The 1,289-nt window shown below is 59.8% G+C and overlaps 1 protein-coding gene across 1 annotated transcript in view; it reads left to right on the top strand.

Annotated features, from left to right (window-relative positions):
- Positions 1 to 432: 432 nt before the first annotated feature.
- Positions 433 to 1,289, top strand: part of UAP1 (UDP-N-acetylglucosamine pyrophosphorylase 1) — a gene marked incomplete at its 5' end in the record, with an annotated part of 7,136 nt that continues 6,279 nt past the window's right edge. Inside the window, 2 exons of the mRNA XM_010131166.1 lie at positions 433 to 608; positions 892 to 1,064. Of these exons, the coding sequence (XP_010129468.1) occupies positions 433 to 608; positions 892 to 1,064 (349 nt within the window). The remainder of the gene's footprint in view (positions 609 to 891; positions 1,065 to 1,289) is intronic.

Genomic DNA, 1,289 nt, shown 5'->3' with positions numbered 1-1,289 from the left:
GTCAAGGTTTTGAGGGTTGGCATGGGCTGACAGATCCCCCCAGTGTCAGCCTCAAACTCGCAGCCCTTGGGAATGTGTGCCGCGTCGCCTGTGGCCAGCCTGATGCGTGGACCAGCAGCCATGAGGGTGTGGGAGGCAAGGGGCTGTGGTGATGTGACCTGCTACGAGCAGAAGTTTGGCGTCATGGAGGGATGCAGCTGGTTGTCCCCCCTGCTGCACAGGGTGTGGTAGGGTTTTAGAGATGCATCTGGCAGGGAGGCGTGAAGCCCTTTGTTAGCTTGCCAAGGAGGTGGGACCACAGCGAGTCACATCCTTCTGAATGTTTGTGGGGGGAAGAAGCCTGTCCTGGGCACTTATAGGCTGAAGCAGTTTGGTATGAGGGGTGTGAGACCCCGTCTCCTCCCTGCTCATCGGGTCTTTCCACTGCTACAGGTACATCATGACGAGTGGCCGGACTATGGACTCCACCAAGGAATTCTTCCTGAAGCATCGCTATTTTGGCTTGAAGAAGGAAAATGTCATCTTCTTCCAGCAGGGCATGCTGCCTGCTCTGGGTTTTGATGGGAAAATCCTGCTGGAGGAGAAGGGCAAGATTGCTATGGCACCAGGTTGGTGGCTGGGAGCTGGCGGGAGGGATGCGCAGGGGAGAGACGTGCTGCTGAGGTCAAGCTTTTGGAGTTGAAGCCTGCATAGGGCAGTTTTGCAACGTGACGTGGCCCACGGGTGGCGCAGGCTGGGAGGTGCCCATTTGGATGGGGAGGCCCAGGGTGGGGTATGGCTGGGACAGTGATCCTCCACCCCAGCTCTCTGGGGAAGGAGGAGGGGCGTGGGTGGCTGACGGCACAGCTGGCCGCTGTTGCAAGCAACCCAAATGGTTTTTTCCCTTCACAGACGGTAATGGGGGCCTGTACCGGGCCCTGGGGGCTCACGGCATCATGGACGACATGGAGCGGAGGGGCGTGCAGAGTGTCCACGTCTACTGCGTGGACAACATCCTGGTGAAGGTGGCCGACCCCAGGTTCATTGGGTTCTGCTTGGAGAAGGGAGCGGACTGCGGGGCCAAGGTATGGCTTCAGGAGCAGGCAGGCACTGCTTCCCTGGAGCAGAGCGGGGTCTGTCATCCTCCTTGCTTGGCTTCCCGGACTCCTCACCTTTCCCTTACCAGCTTCCCGCAGCCAGAAGGGTTAGTTAAGTACTGGGAGCCCACTGGTGGCTGGCACAGTCCCACCTGCTCTTCCAGTCTCTGCCCACTGCCTGGCACCGCCTCCCTCCTGCCCTGCCTGGGGGTT

This window comes from Buceros rhinoceros, unplaced genomic scaffold, assembly GCF_000710305.1.
Source record: "Buceros rhinoceros silvestris isolate BGI_N320 unplaced genomic scaffold, ASM71030v1 scaffold21492, whole genome shotgun sequence".
Classification (NCBI taxonomy): domain Eukaryota; kingdom Metazoa; phylum Chordata; class Aves; order Bucerotiformes; family Bucerotidae; genus Buceros; species Buceros rhinoceros.
This window is presented reverse-complemented; position numbering and strand designations above follow the sequence as displayed.